Source organism: Paraphaeosphaeria sporulosa (genome assembly GCF_001642045.1).
Source record: "Paraphaeosphaeria sporulosa strain AP3s5-JAC2a unplaced genomic scaffold CC84scaffold_1, whole genome shotgun sequence".
NCBI classification, from domain to species: Eukaryota; Fungi; Ascomycota; class Dothideomycetes; order Pleosporales; family Didymosphaeriaceae; genus Paraphaeosphaeria; species Paraphaeosphaeria sporulosa.
The window spans coordinates 3,529,910-3,546,146 of NW_017253360.1; the positions used below are offsets into that span (position 1 = coordinate 3,529,910).

The 16,237-nt window shown below is 53.2% G+C and overlaps 10 protein-coding genes across 10 annotated transcripts; 4 read left to right on the forward strand and 6 right to left on the reverse strand.

The window, feature by feature from the left end:
• Positions 1-128: 128 nt before the first annotated feature.
• CC84DRAFT_1159756 (uncharacterized protein) lies at positions 129-1,570 on the reverse strand. The gene has a single exon (XM_018177321.1). The coding sequence runs from the start codon at positions 1,417-1,419 to the stop codon at positions 145-147; it is 1,275 nt and encodes a 424-aa protein (XP_018042800.1). The 5' UTR covers positions 1,420-1,570; the 3' UTR covers positions 129-144.
• An 87-nt stretch (positions 1,571-1,657) lies between these two features.
• CC84DRAFT_1159758 (homoprotocatechuate catabolism bifunctional isomerase/decarboxylase) lies at positions 1,658-2,952 on the forward strand. The gene is made up of 5 exons (XM_018177322.1): positions 1,658-1,987; positions 2,033-2,091; positions 2,145-2,401; positions 2,450-2,546; positions 2,602-2,952. Exons 1-5 carry the CDS (start codon positions 1,727-1,729, stop codon positions 2,807-2,809), a joined length of 882 nt encoding a protein of 293 aa, XP_018042801.1. The 5' UTR covers positions 1,658-1,726; the 3' UTR covers positions 2,810-2,952.
• Positions 2,474-5,219, reverse strand: CC84DRAFT_123194 (uncharacterized protein). The gene is made up of 6 exons (XM_018183744.1): positions 4,247-5,219; positions 4,161-4,194; positions 3,991-4,111; positions 3,919-3,939; positions 3,304-3,864; positions 2,474-3,246 (listed from the first exon to the last, which is right to left on the reverse strand). Exons 1-6 carry the CDS (start codon positions 5,159-5,161, stop codon positions 2,814-2,816), a joined length of 2,085 nt encoding a protein of 694 aa, XP_018042802.1. The 5' UTR covers positions 5,162-5,219; the 3' UTR covers positions 2,474-2,813.
• A 115-nt stretch (positions 5,220-5,334) lies between these two features.
• Positions 5,335-5,896, reverse strand: CC84DRAFT_1226702 (uncharacterized protein; the record flags this gene model as incomplete). Its single annotated transcript, XM_018183595.1, has 3 exons — positions 5,335-5,613; positions 5,664-5,713; positions 5,767-5,896. The coding sequence occupies 3 exons, from the start codon at positions 5,894-5,896 to the stop codon at positions 5,443-5,445; spliced, it is 351 nt and encodes a 116-aa protein (XP_018042803.1). The 3' UTR covers positions 5,335-5,442.
• Positions 5,897-6,251: 355 nt separating this feature from the next.
• CC84DRAFT_1078767 (FAD/NAD(P)-binding domain-containing protein) lies at positions 6,252-7,816 on the forward strand (the record flags this gene model as incomplete). The annotated part of the gene is made up of 4 exons (XM_018173811.1): positions 6,252-7,134; positions 7,186-7,234; positions 7,291-7,480; positions 7,535-7,816. 4 exons carry the CDS (start codon positions 6,252-6,254, stop codon positions 7,814-7,816), a joined length of 1,404 nt encoding a protein of 467 aa, XP_018042804.1.
• A 444-nt stretch (positions 7,817-8,260) lies between these two features.
• CC84DRAFT_1254702 (MFS general substrate transporter) lies at positions 8,261-9,987 on the reverse strand (the record flags this gene model as incomplete). The annotated part of the gene is made up of 4 exons (XM_018184482.1): positions 8,261-9,244; positions 9,307-9,649; positions 9,705-9,771; positions 9,822-9,987. The coding sequence occupies 4 exons, from the start codon at positions 9,985-9,987 to the stop codon at positions 8,261-8,263; spliced, it is 1,560 nt and encodes a 519-aa protein (XP_018042805.1).
• Positions 9,988-10,740: 753 nt separating this feature from the next.
• CC84DRAFT_1135097 (alpha/beta-hydrolase) lies at positions 10,741-11,860 on the reverse strand (the record flags this gene model as incomplete). The annotated part of the gene is made up of 3 exons (XM_018176043.1): positions 10,741-11,298; positions 11,385-11,699; positions 11,783-11,860. The coding sequence occupies 3 exons, from the start codon at positions 11,858-11,860 to the stop codon at positions 10,741-10,743; spliced, it is 951 nt and encodes a 316-aa protein (XP_018042806.1).
• Positions 11,861-12,158: 298 nt separating this feature from the next.
• CC84DRAFT_1135099 (cupin domain-containing protein) lies at positions 12,159-13,505 on the forward strand (the record flags this gene model as incomplete). Its single annotated transcript, XM_018176044.1, has 1 exon — positions 12,159-13,505. Exon 1 carries the CDS (start codon positions 12,447-12,449, stop codon positions 13,503-13,505), a length of 1,059 nt encoding a protein of 352 aa, XP_018042807.1. The 5' UTR covers positions 12,159-12,446.
• A 66-nt stretch (positions 13,506-13,571) lies between these two features.
• Positions 13,572-15,184, reverse strand: CC84DRAFT_123240 (NAD(P)-binding protein). Its single transcript, XM_018183755.1, has 5 exons — positions 14,614-15,184; positions 14,486-14,545; positions 14,248-14,430; positions 13,730-14,199; positions 13,572-13,682 (listed from the first exon to the last, which is right to left on the reverse strand). Exons 1-5 carry the CDS (start codon positions 14,849-14,851, stop codon positions 13,638-13,640), a joined length of 996 nt encoding a protein of 331 aa, XP_018042808.1. The 5' UTR covers positions 14,852-15,184; the 3' UTR covers positions 13,572-13,637.
• Position 15,185: 1 nt separating this feature from the next.
• CC84DRAFT_123239 (uncharacterized protein) lies at positions 15,186-16,168 on the forward strand. The gene has a single exon (XM_018183754.1). It carries the CDS (start codon positions 15,370-15,372, stop codon positions 16,048-16,050), a length of 681 nt encoding a protein of 226 aa, XP_018042809.1. The 5' UTR covers positions 15,186-15,369; the 3' UTR covers positions 16,051-16,168.
• The last annotated feature ends 69 nt before the right edge of the window (positions 16,169-16,237 follow it).

Genomic DNA, 16,237 nt, shown 5'->3' on the forward strand with positions numbered 1-16,237 from the left:
TTCCATTACAAAATTGTATAGCTGAAGTCCGCAGCACAGATTGTGAGACCGAAGATAAGCATGTAAATGATGCTTTCATATTTCTATCCGGGAAATTGATTCTGCAACACCAAAACCATTCACTATCTACCTCTCTCGGACTCATCATCCGCCCCAAACAAAATTCTGCTCTGCCCCTTGCATCAAAGGACGAAGTGCCATTCCATAATCGCCGGCATTTGGTGTCCTCAGAATAGTGTGAATATGGAATCTTGCGGGCTCTTTGTTCGTCAGGAACACCCCAGAATGATGATCAAACTCGACGATGATGACTGGGCTCTGTATCCGATAGTAGAATGCGTCATCGTTGTCGAATCCTCCGATCCAAGAAAACCATGTCTCATGATACCATCCCCTTGCCTGTGTAAGCCTCATCTCTCGTGCTCTCCTGGGCAAGTACAGAAGAAATTGCTCCAGGATGGCAGTGACAAGTTCCTGAGACGTGGACTCCATATCACTGACTCTTACGCCTTCGTATGGAACCACTCTGTTATCGCGGTACGCGCCGCACAGATGACGCTGGTCGTCATGATTCCAGCGACCTCGGAGCATTGCGGGATCGTGCAGGAGTTTGAAGATTTGCGCACGGGACTGCAACTGTGAAGGCAAAGATTGCATGAGTGCAACGCCTAGTCTGTCTTCCTCCCGGAGGATCTGAGTGCCGTGGTAGGGGTCATTCTCGTCGTCGAGAAGGTTTGGTTCTGCGCCAGTAAAACATGGAGACACGACGATCTGATTGCGGTACAGCAGGATGTTGAGACAAAGATGATGGCCGTAAAATGAGAAGCCCCAGGGTTTCGTAGCGGAAGGGGCCCCAAATAAGGCTAGATTGTACGAAAACTCGTTGCAGATGCGAGGGGCATTTACGAGACGCCCGAGAAACCCGTTCATACGCATAGCGCCGAGAGCTTTCTCATAGCCTTCAGGTGAGAGCGTGAGTCGGAGCAGGTTGAGCGCAGCATCGCGTGTGGGATTGGGCACCTCGTCTAGTCGGATGCCTTTGTTGCTCAGGAGAAACTCTGGGTTGGACCAGGAACGCCATTCGGGTGAGTCGATGTGGTAGATTATGCGCTCTCTTTCATACCAATCCAGTAAGGATAGTAGTTCTTCTGCAGCTGCGGCGATGCTAGTCACGGGAACACCTTCATCTCGTAAGTCGAAGAGACCCGGCTTTACTACACCGTCATTGGTGATGCCGCGGAAAGGCTCGGCGAATAATTCTCTCCAATGGAGCCATAGCGCGTGTAGCCAGGGCGGTTCTCCATCGCGCTTGAAAGATTCTGCGTACTCGTGTGCGTTTTTTTGTTGCAGAGTCGTGAATCGAGGTTGGCCTAAGTCGGGCAGGAACTGGCGGAAAGTCACGTGTGCGTTCCCGGTCATGGCTGGTCAGTGTCTTGAGTGGTCTTGTATGCTCCGGAGTAATGCGCGCACTGTTTACAGTTACCTATGTTCTGTACTAGACGTCTATATTGAGGACGATTGTAAGCTAGATTGTTCCGGAAATTCCATGCCCGATTCGCGCAGACCGGCATTTCCGCGTGCGGCGCAAGTGTAGAATTTCTTCGCGGGTATCCGCAAAGAGGACATCAAGTGATTGAACTAGGATCGTAAGACTTGCAGAAGTGTTATTCACTGCACAGTCAGACTGGCATCATAAGAAACGTTTTTCGCCTGCTCCTACACCAAAATGGCAATTCCATCTTTCACGCGGCTGGTGCGTTTCGTGCCGAAATCGGACACATCGAAGATATACATCGGAGAGCCGGAGTCAGATACCGTCGACGTAGGAGTGGCCCTGCGCGAAGGTCAGCAGGTTTCGGCCTTCCTCTGGTCCGGCAGTTCTGTGCTTTCTCCAGGCACCAAAACCGGCTACAGCGAGATTATTGGTCAATTGTTGTCGCCAGTGGCCGCTACCGAAGTGGGAACAATTCGCTGCATTGGGCTGAACGTGAGTGCCCCGGCAGAAATTGGTGAACACACTGACAACATTCAGTACGTCCAGCATGCTAAAGAATTGGCTGTCGAGCTTCCCACTGTGCCCACTGTCTTCCTGTATGTGGCCTCGTCATCCATCCCACTCTGCACAATTCTCTGAACCTTTTTAGGAAGCCAAGCACGGCACTCGGAGATCCGTGGCCGGCACGAACGGTACTGCCAGCACTTACACAAAAGTCCGATACAGGCGACTACGAGTCCGAGCTGGCGATTGTCCTTGGTAAAGACTGCAAGAACGTGTCAGAAGAGGAGGGCCTCGACTACGTGCTGGGCTACACAGCGTGTAATGATATCTCTAGTCGAGCGAGCCAGTTCGCACAGTCGCAGTGGTGTTTCTCCAAGGGATTCGACGGCTCATGTCCTATCGGTAAGTGCTCCACAGACCTCAACAAGAGCCTTTCTGAAATTCTTCCAGGTCCGACAATTGTTTCGAAATCCTTAATCCCCGACCCATCCACGCTACGTATCCGTGGTTTGAAGAACGGCGATGTGAAGCAAGACTGCGGCACCGAGTATGTCCTTCCAAACCCTGTACATGCGCACCATCATCTCTGACTGCGGATACAGCGACCTCATTTTCAGCATAGCCAAGCTGATCAGCTTCTTGTCGCAGGGTACGACTCTGCCTGCAGGCACAGTCATCATTACTGGAACGCCAGCCGGAGTGGGCGCAGGATGCACTCCAAAAGTAACCATCCGAGAAGGTGATGAGTTCGCGGTGGAAATCCTCCCACACATTGGCACCCTTTTCAATGTCTTCGAAAACGAGAGGTAGGGGTCTACAATTCGCCCAAAGAAAAGAACATAGGGTTATTCTGGTCGAAAGCGCCTAGCTGAGCCGCAATGTCAAAGTCCATGCCACTGCCGTCGATCAGGCCCAGTGGTCCCCAGTAGTGATTCAGCTGGACAGAGTGGCCTTCCACATGCGTGAAGAGCGGGGTAGGCTCGGAAGAAGCATGTCCTATGGGTTGTTCTTGATTGTATGCGGCGGCGGTTTCGGAGGATAGTCTGCTTTCCGCCTTTTCTCTTGCGCTGCGCAACAGCCGCGCAGCTTCTAGAGCAACAACGCATTCTTCCATAGTTTCGAGGATTTCCACGGCCATGTTGACTAGCTCGAAAAGAGATTGTGCTTCCTCGTGGCTGGCTGAGCCTTGCGTGATGTATAACAAAATGACCGACGCGGCAAAGACGGTATATGTGATGTTATAGAACCTAACACAAACATCAATATAATGCTTCGATAATGTCATGCCGGAGAGAAGAAAGTACCATGTCTGGAAGAAATCGTTATGCGCATAGGTCTGGTAGATTATACTGATCGTCTGCTTCGCGGAATCAAGACACTTGTGGGTGTTTTCCATGCAGCCTGGAATAGTAGCACGCTCGGACTGTGACGATCTTAAGAGTAAAGAGCCAAATAGGAGGATCCTGAGGTTGTTGTAACGTATATTTAGCACGAGTCTTTGTCGTTTAGCCCACTGCGCATCCCTGGCGCTTCTCAACGAAGGCTTTTGATGGAATTGAATCTGTGTATCAGGTCGAATAGCTGAGGGAAGGCTTTCCACCCACATTTCGAGTTCTCTTTCAATCTGGTTGGTTAAAATGATCATATCTGCTATGCTCGGGTTAGGCAGATAGATCTTCTGGCATATAGTCCTGGTGATCCTCGCTAAATCGACCGCGTAGTTGATGATGGCACAGTGCGGCGGCTCAGACATCTCAGAATCTGTGCGTTCCGTTTCCGTATCTGTCCTGACCAATGGCAGTCTTCGGTTATGATAGATATCGGCGCCCAGAGTGTCAGGCCTTCCCAGAGAGAACGAAATTTCCCTATGTCAGATTAGTGTTATTGTTCCATATCCCCCCTGAACAGACTGGGCCTACATTTCCAATGAAAATATGCCCCTATACTCAATCAGTAGTTATACATCGCTGAATGTGAATATGACAACTCACCACCAAGTTCTGGATTCCGCCTTCAGCTGAGCAGGTGATTTCCTCGTGTTTGACCCCGGGTCACGATTCACACCCATAGCTAATGCCGTTCGCACCGCAAGACCTACATACATGTAGGACCCTAGAAGAGACATAAGCTTCATAGCTGCTAACCTGCATCTCACACTTACAGTGTGGGTTAAGCTCGTTCTGACAGACTTTGGCCTGAACATAGTTAGTTGCCAGCTGATACAGACGCCACCAGACCGCGACGTACCATCATGAAAAAGCATTGAACCATTTCTAGATCTGTGACGAGACCGAGCTGGTTACAACACGTGCGAGCAATGTCGAAGAATTTCCGAGACCATTGTAGGTTGCTCAAACCGTCAATGGATTCCTCTTCGCGGACAGCAACAATCGCACCCAGTGCGAGAACGCTGTAGTATAGTGCAACAAAGCTCGAAGTTGGATGGTGGGCCGCATGGTCAGAGCTTCTTGACCATAGAGCTTCGCATTGTTGCAAAAAATCACGCTTGTCCAGGATAGGATGAATGTAGTGAATGGTGGAGAAGAAACTTTCCACAAAGCCTCTACATTGAGGATAGTGATTGGCGCAGTCAACGCCAGTCTCCATCCCATCCCCGTGGGAAGCAGTTGGTGTGGTCCGGAAGGCGGGATTGTGCAGGCTAGAAACAAGCTGAGCGCCATCTTCATCGTCCTGCCGTCTCTGGCCAGTACGCCTGATGTGAGATAGCAGAGCGAAGGAGGAAGAACTTCCGTAGAACTCGACATCACGCGTATGACGGTTGACGCCGGAGATTTCCTCTTCACCCGTCTCCCGGATCGGGACGGGGGTCTCTTCCTGTGCCATAACATTGAAATGCTGCGGTTGTATGTGGGGAGCGGATGGGCTTTGGCCAACTTGGACCATGGGCGGTGCACTAGGTGAAGCAACGGACCGTGTCGAGAGTAACTTGACCTGCTCTTCCAGCTGTTTCACGTACTCTGCGGTGTAGCGTCGTGAGTTGGGCTGCTGGCCTTGGTAAACGCAAGTAAGTTGGCGATTCTTGCAGTAAGAGCAAGGATATGATTCGTCGCATTTGTTCTTCTTCGCGCGACAAAGATCACATGCACGAGCGGCACGGGGCCGTCGAGGCCGTTGACCATTGGATCGGGATGCGGGTTCCATCAGACAGGTGTTTTGTGATTGAAGGGTACTCAATTTGATCGAGACACGGGCAGATGCAATGGCATCAATTGATGATCGTCGCGTCAAGATGGAGATTAGAAACATTAGCGTTGCGAGCTGAGTCATCATAATGCGGCTTATTAGGACTAGGGATGTCTGGATGCGGGGTAAACATTTCACTAGTGTATTTTAAACCCATTCAACCCCAGGGAATCTTGCTTTTCGCCGATTAGGCTGTAATTACATTCCGCGCAGCTCTCCACACAGCCTCGTACAATCTTTCACCCTAACAGAAGAGGTATCTGTTCCAGCAAATGCTCTACAATAGCGTCTGGTCCTCTCTCAACCTGCAGTCCAAAGGGAATCGCGTGCAACTTCACGTCACTTTTGACGGACCGTGCTGTCTGCTGGATCTCCACTACATCTTGCGCCGTCCACATGGAGGCAGAGAACTGCTTAGAAGTTACTACTGCAGATGATAGAATGTCACTCCTCCACTTACCAGCATGTCCGGCTGATACTCACGGACTTTGCTTTCGACCTCTTCTTTACCTGAAGAACCCCGTCAGCGCCCATTAAACCTTTCCGCCATATTCTGACCATACTGCTGCAATTGGCGACGTAGTCAATCGTGTACTCATCCTTCAATGCCTCCGCCACCCTGCCAATGAGCACCTTCGCTCGCTCTGGAGCATTGTTGACTGTCACCAACTTGAAAGGACCTTTTGGAGCCATGGTAAAAGACTTTGTGTGCAGCCATTATTCCCCTTAGGCGTATATATCACCCTGAGAACCATGAACAAGCTTATAATGGGAATTGCCGGTGGTGCCAGCGCCCTCCGGGAAAGCCGAGCAGCACTCCACAAAAGTTGTCCGGAAACACCGGACCCAAACTAATGGCTTGACCCAGCGCCGCTGCACGCAACATCACCGTGTGGGTGCATCATATCTTCGGAAATCCCCCAGAGAAGAAAGCCGCTCGGACTACAGGATGTGAATGCCCGAGCGTCAAAGCCGCTGCTTATACTGCCATACCAAACAATTGACTGCTCTTACCTTCCTACCAGTCCCATTCTCCACAGTTCGAATCATGGATTCCCCATCCCCCGCAAAGTTCCCCCACAAATCTCCCATCAAGCTCGACGTGATTGTGGTGGGAGCTGGCCTTGGCGGACTTGCGTCTGCCATTTCAATCGCGCAGTCCGGGCACGCAGTCACCGTCTTCGAATCCGCGAAAGAACTCGCCGAAGTAGGCGCGGGCCTCCAACTCACCCCTAACTGCACCAAGATCCTCCAGCGATACGGCCTTAGCGATTCATTCTGGGCTTCCGCTGCTGAACCCACATCCCTCACCGTACACCGATATACAGGCTCGGTACTCGCCCACGACGAGACCTTTGCCCACACAACTCGCGCTCGATATGGTGCACCGTTTCTTGACATGCATCGCTGCGACCTGCAGCAGGCGTTGTACGAGCGCGCGAAAGCTCTGGGTATCACATTCCGATTCCGTTCGAAGATAACTGATCTTGAATTGGACCAGCCGCGGCCTGCAGTCTCTACAGAAGGTGGATCCCGAACCGTCGCGGACCTGATTGTTGCGTCTGATGGATTGTGGTCACGATGTCGATCGCAGTTCCTGGGACGGGAGGATCCTCCCAAGCCTACCGGTGATTTGGCCTACCGCGTAGTGCTCGAGCTCGACCGAATTGAAGACGCGGAGCTACGGCGGTGGGTATCTGAACCGACATGCCACTTTTGGATAGGACCAGGTGCTCACGCCGTAGGCTACTCGCTGCGGGGAGGCAAGATGTACAACATTGTGCTGCTTGTACCCGATGACCTTCCAGAGGGAGTGAGTCGCCAGCCTGGTTCCATTGAGGAGATGAGGGCGCTGTTCAAAGACTGGGATCCAATTCTATCGCGTTTCTTGGACTTGGTCGATAGTGTGGATAAATGGAAACTGATGCATCGTGGGTCTGCCCCACTCCTTTTCGCTGCGATCTAGTTCTGACAATTTCTAGGAGATGAAATGAAATCTTGGGTTAATTCCGGTTCCAACTTAGTCTTCACGTAAGTCGGCTATGGCTTGAGTCAATTGGCCAGAAGATTGAGCTGAATCATCATAGGGGCGATGCGTGTCATCCGATGCTACCGTATCTAGCTCAAGGAGCAAACTCAGCAATCGAGGACGGCGCCGTTCTCGGATTACTTCTCGGACGCATAAAGTCCAGGCATAGCGTACCCCAGGCACTGAGAACTTACGAACATCTGCGAAAAGCGCGGGGTGAAGCCATCGTGCGGGAGACTTTCAAGCAGGTAAGAGTTCCCAATCTGCATGCGAAGATATCTATGAAGCTGACCTCATTACAGCGTGACGCGTTTCATATGCACGATGGACCTGAACAAGAAGCCCGTGATCAGGTGTTCCTGTCACAGCTAGGCAAGGAGCTGAAAGGTCCCTTTCCGAGTCGGTGGACCTGTCCACAGGTACAGCCATGGCTGTATGGTTATGATGCTTATGATGAAGTGGAGAGAGCTGTGGAGGCGGAGCCTTTCCAAAGCTCGTCGAACGAGAAGCGTAATCTGAGTACCGAGTCAGACTGGTTAGCTCGGCTGTACAAGTGGCTGCCCTTTTTGCACTGGGTGAAGTAGACGAGAATGAGACAATGTACAACATGGAGGGAATAGTGTGAGCATGATGTCGATTTGTGACTTTGTTCTGCGTATAGTTTGGGAGCCTGGCAATGCCGCGGCTCCAGTGAGCCACATCTCTAATAGTGGTCCTCAGTCCTAATGCGATAGAGACTGAATATGGACCAACGCCTCAGCGGGATGTGATCATGTTTGATGTTGAGTGGCGGCATTTTCAATGGTCAGATTCTCGAAGGGACAAGTGGTGAATCGCAAAGAAAGTATCTTCTGTCGAGGTTTGCTACAGAGACCTGATTTGACAGCACCGCGCTTCAACGACCTCAGCTTGCTGCGAGACAAATATGTTGCATATCGGAACAATTAAATTGGATTAAATCATAATCACGTAAACACTAGACGTATACCAGGTCAAGCCTTTCCAATGACCATCCAGCCCTCGTCATCCTACGCGGAAGCTTCCTCGCCTCGATAGCCCTCAAAAGCCCTCGCCGGCAGTCTCGCCTCGAACATGCCATCCAGCTCCTCATACGTCCTCCCCTTTGTTCCCGGCACAAAGAAGTACAGGATCGCTAAATACACGACCGCGATGCCGAAGAAAATCCAGCCCAAGTTGCCTCCCAGATTAGCCTGATCAGTGTTGTACAGATAGGGCAAGACGCTCTGCCAGAACGTCCCCGCAACACCCAAGAACCCGTTGCCCAGCGCCAGAGTCTTAGCCCTGAGTCTGGTCGCCGACACCTCGCCTGCGACCGCCATTGCCGCTCCCACAGCAGGGCCGTACGAGAGTGTCGAAAACTGGAGCGCAATGCCGACCACGGTCATGCTCTTAGTGGTCCGGGGCATGGCTCCTGCGATCCCCATCGTGAGGTACGCTAATGCGCAGATGCCTACGCCGAAGAAGATGAGAGGCCGGTGGTTGAACTTCATCATTAGGAAGAGGTTGACGATGGAGGAAAGCACGCCCATGCTGACACCGACTTGGGTGATCATGAGTACGGTGTTTGACGATAGACCCGTTTGGTTAAGGAAGTAAGGAGAGTTGGCTGACAGGACGGAGCCTATGGCTATGGACATGTAGAAGCAGGCCAATGTGATGAGGGTGCGGCGCAAATTGGTGCCTTTGAAGCATTCGATGAAGGAGCCGGCTTCTGCTTGTTGGCGGCGCTCGATAGCGACGGTGTGTTGGATTGCAATGAGACGTGCGTCGATGTCTTCGGAGGGATTGGACAAGCGGACGAGCGAAGCGCGCGCTTTCTCGGGGTTTTCCTTCATGGTGAGCCAGTAGGGCGATTCTGGAACGAAAGGGAGCCCCAGTAGTAGCGTGCCTGGGAAGACCCATGCTCCTGCAAATACCAGGCGAAAGGCGGAGGGGTCCATGATGGCGATACGGCTGAATGTTGCAGAGATGGCGATCAAGAGGCCAAGATTCTAGCGGAACAGACCGTTAGCAGCAGCTCTACGTGTTCACAAGCGGAGAAGCAAGAACGGACCAAGGCGAAAGTGTTGATCGACAACGCAATCCCACGCATAGGCAACGGCGTAATCTCAGACACGAAAGTCTGCGTTCCCACCATGGATGCTCCGAGCGCAAATCCAGTCAGGATCTTAGCACCCAAGTACATGGCTGGTGTTTCCGAGACGTAGGCGACTGCAATGCCAGCCGAAGAGACCAAGATGCAAGTCAAGAATATCGCGCGGCGCCCGAACCAGTCTTGAATGGGACCTGCCGCGACGGACCCGACGATAGTCATGACGTAGAACATAGCGTTCCAAAGCGACTGCCAGCGCGCTGGTATGAGCATGACACCGTCGATTTCTGAGGCAAAGGTCATTCTAGTCTAGTGTAAGCTTCAGATAATGACAGATGCAAATCTCTTCGTTCACTTACTGGAAAGCTGGCATTGCTAAGCAGACGGAGAGGGCGAGGTTCTCATAGCCTATCATGATGGAACCAACTGGGATGATGTTAGGAATCGAGCCCCGATGAAAGTAAGCATGTACTCACTGTTTGCCCACAGCGTCCATAGTGAGATCTTAGGGTTCGCCCGAATGCACTGCCATGCTGATTGGTGGTCTTCAGCTGGCTGAGAGAGAGCCTCAATCTTCAGTGCCTGGTTCTTGCCGTCGAAAACATCGTCGCCTACCCCTTTCAAATCGGATGAGGTCGTCATGGCGAGAGCAAGGAGGAACTAATAACAGTCACCGTCGTGATGGGGTGGGCGAAGATCTCGACAAGATAAAGCTTGATACTGTGCAGTTCCGAGAAGTGCCCTGATGAACCAAACTCAGCGCAAGGCCAGCATCGCCGAGGCTGGTTATAGATCTTCAACTCACTGACTCGGATCTGCGCCTAGACCCCAGATCTCCCGCGATTTGTGTTCGCTCGGATTTTCCGGACACGACGAGTTCTTCCCCACGGGCACCCAAGACCGATGAACACTAGTCAAATGCGGGGAAATTTCCGTTCCATGCAGACTACCACGTGGAGTAACAAGATCCCGGGACATACCATGCAGCAGATCGATCAAATTAAGCATGCAGACAGATCCGCCTGTGCAGCGAAAGTGTTCCGAAAGAAAAGCGCCGATGACGATCTAGACCTGGCCTACGTAAACGTCTTTGGTCAGGTGCGACGCGTGTACCACACGCACCCATTTCTCCGAACAGTAACACGTTGCTTAGTGTCAGCCAAACATGATCGCAGGGTGAGAGGAAGTTGGTTTCTACTTGAAAGCGCATCGTCCGCAAAAGTCGATTATTGACGTAGTTGTCTTCATTTGGTTTGTACTGAGAAGAAAGCATATATACAAAGTCGAACATCTTTCCAGGTTCATCCGTGTACTGATCGTACTTCCTTACTCGAAATGACACAACTCTACTTCTACTGCTGAATTTCGTGACCGAACTCAAAACATTCTTCATTTTCAATCGCCCCTCCCAACAACCCCTTCCAAAAACTCAAAACCCTCTCTCTGCATCTCCCAAGTCCTCGAACCAACCTTCATCTTTGCCGCAAACGTATGCTCCTCGCCCTCCACAACCACCATCCCACACCTAACCCCGCACTCCTTCAACCTCGCAAACAGCGCCTTGCTCAAGTCAACCGGAACCATCGTATCGGCTCCCCCATGCACAATAAACGTCGGTGGAAAATTCTCACTAACGTTCCTCAGCGGATCAACCTTATCCCAGTCTTTCGAAGGGAATATAGCATCTAGGACTTTCCCCCGTGCAATCCGCGTCAAGGCATACGCTTGTCTGGGGTCCTTGAAGTCCGGTGGGCCGACTGCTTGACCTTCGAGCGAGACGCCGCCGGTGATTGGGACGGGGCCGTTGAAGACGCGGTTGAGGAAGGTGTCGTCGAGGGTCGGTGGGAGCTTTGCGGCGACGTGGGGAAGGGGCGTGGTCCAGAAGGGGTCAGAGAAATTTGAGGCGCCGTACATGGAGTAGATTGCCGCTGCGGGCTTGGGGACGTCGAAGCCCTGACGCCACGTTAGTTGATCGAATGGCAATTCCAACCTCGATGTGGCTCGACTCGACTCTTTTGTAGACCGTGTAAATGACTTACCAGCGACAGCGCGAGCGTCCCTCCCGAACTCGTCCCCATAGCGTATACCCTGTCCATATCTAGTGCCGACTCTTTTCCGCTCTTCTTTAGAGCTTGCTCCAGCTTCCCTTCATATATCCACGCCAACAGGTCTCTACAGTCCTGCATCGGACCCTCCAGTAGATCCACTTGCGGACATAGCCTGTGATTAGGCGACACGACGACCCATTCCCTTGACAAGCAATCGCGAATTTGGTCTTCATTCACCATTCGCGAGGAACCAAGCATGAAGGCGCCACCATGAATGGTGATTACTGTAAGTGGTAAGGTGGGGAGCTTTCTCGCTTAGATATCAGAGTGCTGTAGGACTTACGGACTGGATTTGGGGTGGAGCTGGAAGTTGCCAGGGATGCAGGGACGTATACATCTGCATCGATCTCCAAACCATCAGAAGTGGTTTTGTACACAACGCGGAAAGGATGCAGCGGGGTGGCCATGTCTCTCTTGCAAGACCTTTAGAGATTTGAAAATTGCTGTACGAAACGTGGCAGAGTTCCAGGCCACAGTCGCATCACAAGTGCAGTGGAGGCGCCCGAAACTAGCTCACATTGTGCTGCTCGAAGCTACACTAGTGTGGCTTTTTGGTGTTCGCGGCGATCCCTCGGTTTTTCCGTATGGAGCGGGCTGGATCGCGGCTTTTCCGGATTGTGCGTCACGTTTCAAAAAACGGGCCGTAACAAGACGGCGCGACACGCGTGCGGCAGGGCCGGCATGGAAATCGGATAGCACGTTGCGGGGTGGTAAGGAAAGGGTTTCTATCCTCAATTTGAACTAGAACAGTTCCCGATTGCAATTCTCTCGTACCAGATCCATCGTCAAATCCGACTTGGTCGCTCTTTCCTTCTCCCCAGTCCACAAGCACTTTTCCATCCGTGCGAAGCACAAAACTACATACATTCAATTCACCCAACGCATACATATTCTTGAAGAATACCAACACCAAAACCGCCGTTTAGGGCGCCAGATACAGCTCCAAACAACATCCCAACCCCTGTCATTTCCCACCTTCTATCCTCTCTCAAAATGTCTCCTCTCCCCCTCTCCACAATCCCTCCACAAACCCACACTTCCTACCTCCTCGACCAATTGGCCGGCGAACGCCTCTCCATACCCGGTTCCAAAGGTGTCTTCCGGATCCTCGCCTCGTCCGCCCAAACATCCGGCGCCATCGCCGTCTTCACCTCGGGCGCCGTCCTCGCCGACGCGCCCGGCTTCCACTGGCATGAAGAAGCCCACGATGTCTTCCTCGTGACAAAAGGCTACCTCAAACTCTGGAACGGCGACAAATGCCGCGTCATGGGACCGGGCGACTTTGCCTATGTGCCGCCGAAAGTGATCCACAACCCCCTCCTCCTCGGCCCGCACACCGAAACCTACGGCCTCGTCGCCCCCGGCGACTGGATCGATTTCTTCCGGCACGTAGGCGAGTCGTACGCGGGCGTGCTGGTCCCTGAGAACGACGACCGTGATCTCAAGTCCCTGCTCATCCCTAAGCTCATGGCCGCAAAGGACCGCTTCGACGTGCACTTCCAGCGGGACCCTTCCTACCAACCACCAGAAGAGGCGCCCTGGGAGGAGAGCGAGAACCAGCTCGCGGAGCCGGGGTCGCCGTACTTTTTACGAGGGAATACGGGCCCGCGGTGGGTGCTGGGAGGCGTTATGAGCAGGCCGTTCATTCATGCTGAGCAGACGGGGGGCAAGTTTGCAATCTCGAGTATTGAGTCGTCAGAGCTGTATGGTGGCAGTGTGTTGGGGCGGTGGATGGCGTTTAAGAGTGTGGATCATTGTTTCTGCGTGCTGGAGGGGCTGTTGAAGGTGCGGCTTGGGGGGAGCGAGAGTTGGAATGAGGTGCGGGAGGGGCAGACGCTTATTGTGGCCGCGGGGGAGACGTTCACCATTGAGTTCGGGAGCCGGTACGTACGCGCGTGGTCGTTCACGAATGGAGAGGGCATTGAGGAGGTAATCCGGAAGGGTGGAGAGTCGTATGCCGGCTATGTTATTCCAGAAGCACCCCTGAACGTAGACGAGGGACGGCTAGCGAAGGCATTTGAAGAGTTAGGGGTGTCTATAGGCCAGGCGTAGACCCATCAAATGCCATTAGAAGATTGTTGATGACCTTTAGACGAGGAAATGCCAAAGAATCTGAATCGCCTCAAGGCCCACTACGCCAGCGCCAACCGCTAGATATGCTACAAGAATGTCAAAGAGTTGCGCTTACCAGGCCGTGGTACCCCCATCAATGATCACATTTGACCCAGTCTGTGTCCTGTCAGCTTTGCTGGATCAATTGCAATTAATTTCCTTACCATGTAACTGCTCGCTCGACTGAGCAGGAACAGTGCTGCTGCCTTGTACTCGTCTGGACGGCTGAGCCTGCCAAGCATGTTGTTGTTTTCCCACTCCTCCTTGCTCGCCTCGCCTCTCCTAAAGTTCTCCTCGACCATCGGCGTCATAATATGCCCAGGACTGATCGCGTTGACGCGGATGCCTCCCGAGCCATCTGGATTCATACGACCCCACTCCATCGCGAGGTTCTTGGCGAGTTGTACGACGGCTGCTTTGGAGGAGTTGTATACGGGCGCAATGAAGCCCCTGTTGGCGATGGTGCCGCTCATGGATGCGATCAGACATATCGACCCTTGTATCTTATACTTGTGCATCTGGCGTGCGCAGGCGCGGGCTGACAGAAAGACACCAGTGTAGTTGACGGATAGCATCTTTGCGATGTCGGCGGATGCGTAGTCGAGCGCAGGAGTGACTTGCTGGATTGCAGCCGCTGTCATGTTTTAGCTGCTCGTCGCTGCAGAAAGGGATGTAATCTTACCTGCGATGAGTCCATCCAAACGTTGTCTCTCTGCCCCAATGTCGGCAATCACCGTCTCGAGCGCATCGTTATCGGTCACGTCAACGCGATGGTAGATCAATTCGCCTCCGACTTCGCGTTTCAGTCGCTCTGCAGACTCACCGAACGCTGGGTCAGGCTGCTCCAGACGATCGAGACAGTGCACTTTCTCTGGTCAGTTTTTCTTCATGATGGTCGAAACTCTTCCGGGTCCACTCACCTCTTCCGCCAGCTTCGACGAGGCCCTGAGCCAAACATAGACCCAGGCCACGGCCGCCACCTGTAGCTTGTCAGCATCCATCACAAAGAAAGTCACCCCCTCTGTTCAAGAAGGCGTGCAGAATATACCTGTGACGATGAACACCTTCCCGCTGATATCAAATTGGCTGAGTGCTCTGTTGCCCACACTCTCGCTTTTCTCGTACGGTGCGCGGTCTTCTGAGTGTCTAGCGTTCGAGCTGGTGAAGCGGGACTGAAGCGGAGCGAAGATCGGGGCCAATCGCAGTGGCTCTGGTCGGACTCGTGAGACTGCCCGCCAGACTGAGGATGCGCCAGCAACGCGACGGACGAGGGTTTTGGAGGCCATTGTTCGGAAAGGATAGTATGAATTCGAGTGTCAGGAGAGCAACCGAGAACGAAGCTACCGTGGGAACAAAGAAAGGCAGTCAAGGCTGGAAGGTGCGACTCTCCCCCTCGTACCGTCCTGGGGAAGAGCTTACGGACAGCAGACATGACGCGCGCGCCGTCAGCCACGGCTGCCCAGCAAGCGCATCGTGAGTGCGAATTGGCCACGGAGCGTGCCCAGAGCCCATGGCTTCCCGAACAAGCCGGCGCCTCCGTCCCTCCCGCACGACGAGGCCGCTGTCAGGTCAGCAAGCTCACAAGACGCATCGGTTGATGTCCAGAGGCTGATCGACTTTATTGCGGGGCGCCTGCAGGGCGCCAGCCAAACTGCGGGGACACGCGGGGCTTTCTCACTCCCACCCGGCGCTCCTATTGGCCGCCGTCTGGGCTGCGCTCAGCCCTCGCTCTGCCCATGTTCTCGAACCCGCAACGTCATGCGTTCACCACTGGCTTTCTCGGTTGCAAAGTCGACATCTGACAATGCCATGGAGACCTGTGCGTCTCCCCCCTGGTAATTTGCTTCTTTTCGCCGAAACGAGTTTCAATGGGTGCGTATGCGTCATGCTTCGACTGGGTGCCACTTTTCCTATCCGCCACTTCGGTCTGGCACGTATGCCCCCTCGCTTCGCAATGAGGTACTTTGGTGTTGATGCTCTCCCGCGGATGCCGGACAGTCCCACCGTGCAGGGCTCCGGAAAGTCTCCAAATACCCGCCTGAGGTCGACGTCTTCCTCCAGAAATGTATCAATCGATTCACCAATCATGTCAAAGTACACCATGTCCAGCATCGAGGAGTCCGTCGGTCCTTCGAAGCGTCCAGTTAGCCTTGAGTTCTTCAAGCCTGGCGGTGTCTTCCAAAATTATGTCTCGGCTATTGTGCCCAACAATCCCATCGTAGGACTCAGCAAGATTGGCGTTAGCCACTGGGTCGGTCTCGATGGGGTAGTCCCTTTTGCAGACCTTGTAGCGCCAGAGGAAACAATGGATTTGGATAATGGTTGGTATTTGGCCTTCGAGGCGGATGATGCGGTTGTAGCCTTGGCCCTTAGGATCGGTGGTCCCGCGCCGAGGGATACGGTCGATAGATTTGGGTCGGCCTGGATACCCAGGGTTTATGTATATGCGATTGACTTGTGGCCCTCCCAAGGCGTTAGGTGGTAGGTTGCGCCGCGTTTTGGTTCATGCTAACCGTATCGAAAGGGAGGTTAGATCTCTGTTAGAGAGTTCTGTGCAGGTCGCAGGACGCGGATTAAAGACAGAAGTGCTGCGAAGTGCAAGACTACGAATGTCACTCGTCCGCAGGACCCGCGCTGTCAACTTTCGCTTCACCCCGGCATCACAGCATGCC